At 35.3% G+C, this 1054-nt stretch overlaps 1 protein-coding gene across 1 annotated transcript in view; it reads left to right on the forward strand.

Moving 5' to 3' along the window:
- The window catches only part of Tmprss11d (transmembrane serine protease 11D), a 91874-nt gene that overhangs the window by 70477 nt on the left and 20343 nt on the right, over nucleotides 1-1054 (forward strand). Inside the window, exon 5 of the mRNA XM_023704182.1 lies at nucleotides 149-306. Coding sequence (XP_023559950.1) covers nucleotides 149-306 — 158 coding nt within the window. The remainder of the gene's footprint in view (nucleotides 1-148; nucleotides 307-1054) is intronic.

Raw genomic sequence — 1054 nt, forward strand, 5'->3', positions numbered from 1 at the left:
TCTGAGACCTCCAGTCCAACTCCATATTTTGCAGTACAACAAAGTCTTGCCAAATGGAAGCCCATTGAGTATTCTAGTGTGTAGTAAATTATTTTTTTATTTTTGGTTGATAGGGATTTTCCTCACTTTGTGATTTTGTGATTTACAGGCAAGAAGGTAACCGTGTGACAGCAGATGTTGTCATGAAGTTTCGATTCAGCAAACGTCGCAATCCTGAATCAATGAAAGGCAGAGTTCAGTCCGTTTTACAACAAATGCTGAATAATGCTGGAAACCTGGAAATAAGCCCTTCAACTGGGATAACAAGCAAGTACCATTGTTTTGCATACTATTTTATTTCAATACATCCCTAAAATTTACTAATTAGATGAGAGACTGGCTTTCTTTATTTGGAATTAAATTTTTTCAAAACTATATTAAAAAGATAAAAGTTTTATATAGCTCTCTAATGAAAACATTCAATATTTTTTGTTTTTAATAGTTACATATACTACTTTCTTTTCAAATGAAATAATTTCAATATGGAGGGAGACCTAATACCTAGCATCCACATATAGACAATGCATTTCAACTTGCTCCACTTTAGCCTCAACACTAACACTTCTAACAAAACGCAAAGGCAAATTCTGTGTATGCAAATATGCTTTCTTATTGAATTTGCTTAAATTGGTCTTTTAAGGACTGCTGCATGGCAAAAAAAAATTAGATATTAGAACCAAAGGACTCTTCTTAGGACTCTCCTTAGGACTCTCTATATCATTGATCACTTTCTTCTGTGGCCCCATTATCTCCTTGATCAGAAAATTTGGGACACAACTGAGTTACAGGATGTCACAGTACAGGTTCTCCTATGTCCTGAGTCCTCACTGACCACGAAAGCCTAGGGCCAAAATGTTGGCTGACCATACAGTTCCTCTTTTTCTCCAATATTTGGTCAAAATCTTAAGTTGTTAACCTTCCAGAAAAGAAGGTTAACGATATTATTACCCTATAACATAGGCAGTTGAGCTGAACCTCACTATCTGTCTGAGTATCTTAGACATAACATGGAACA

This window comes from Octodon degus, unplaced genomic scaffold (assembly GCF_000260255.1).
Source record: "Octodon degus isolate 3935 unplaced genomic scaffold, OctDeg1.0 scaffold00191, whole genome shotgun sequence".
Taxonomy (NCBI): Eukaryota; Metazoa; Chordata; class Mammalia; order Rodentia; family Octodontidae; genus Octodon; species Octodon degus.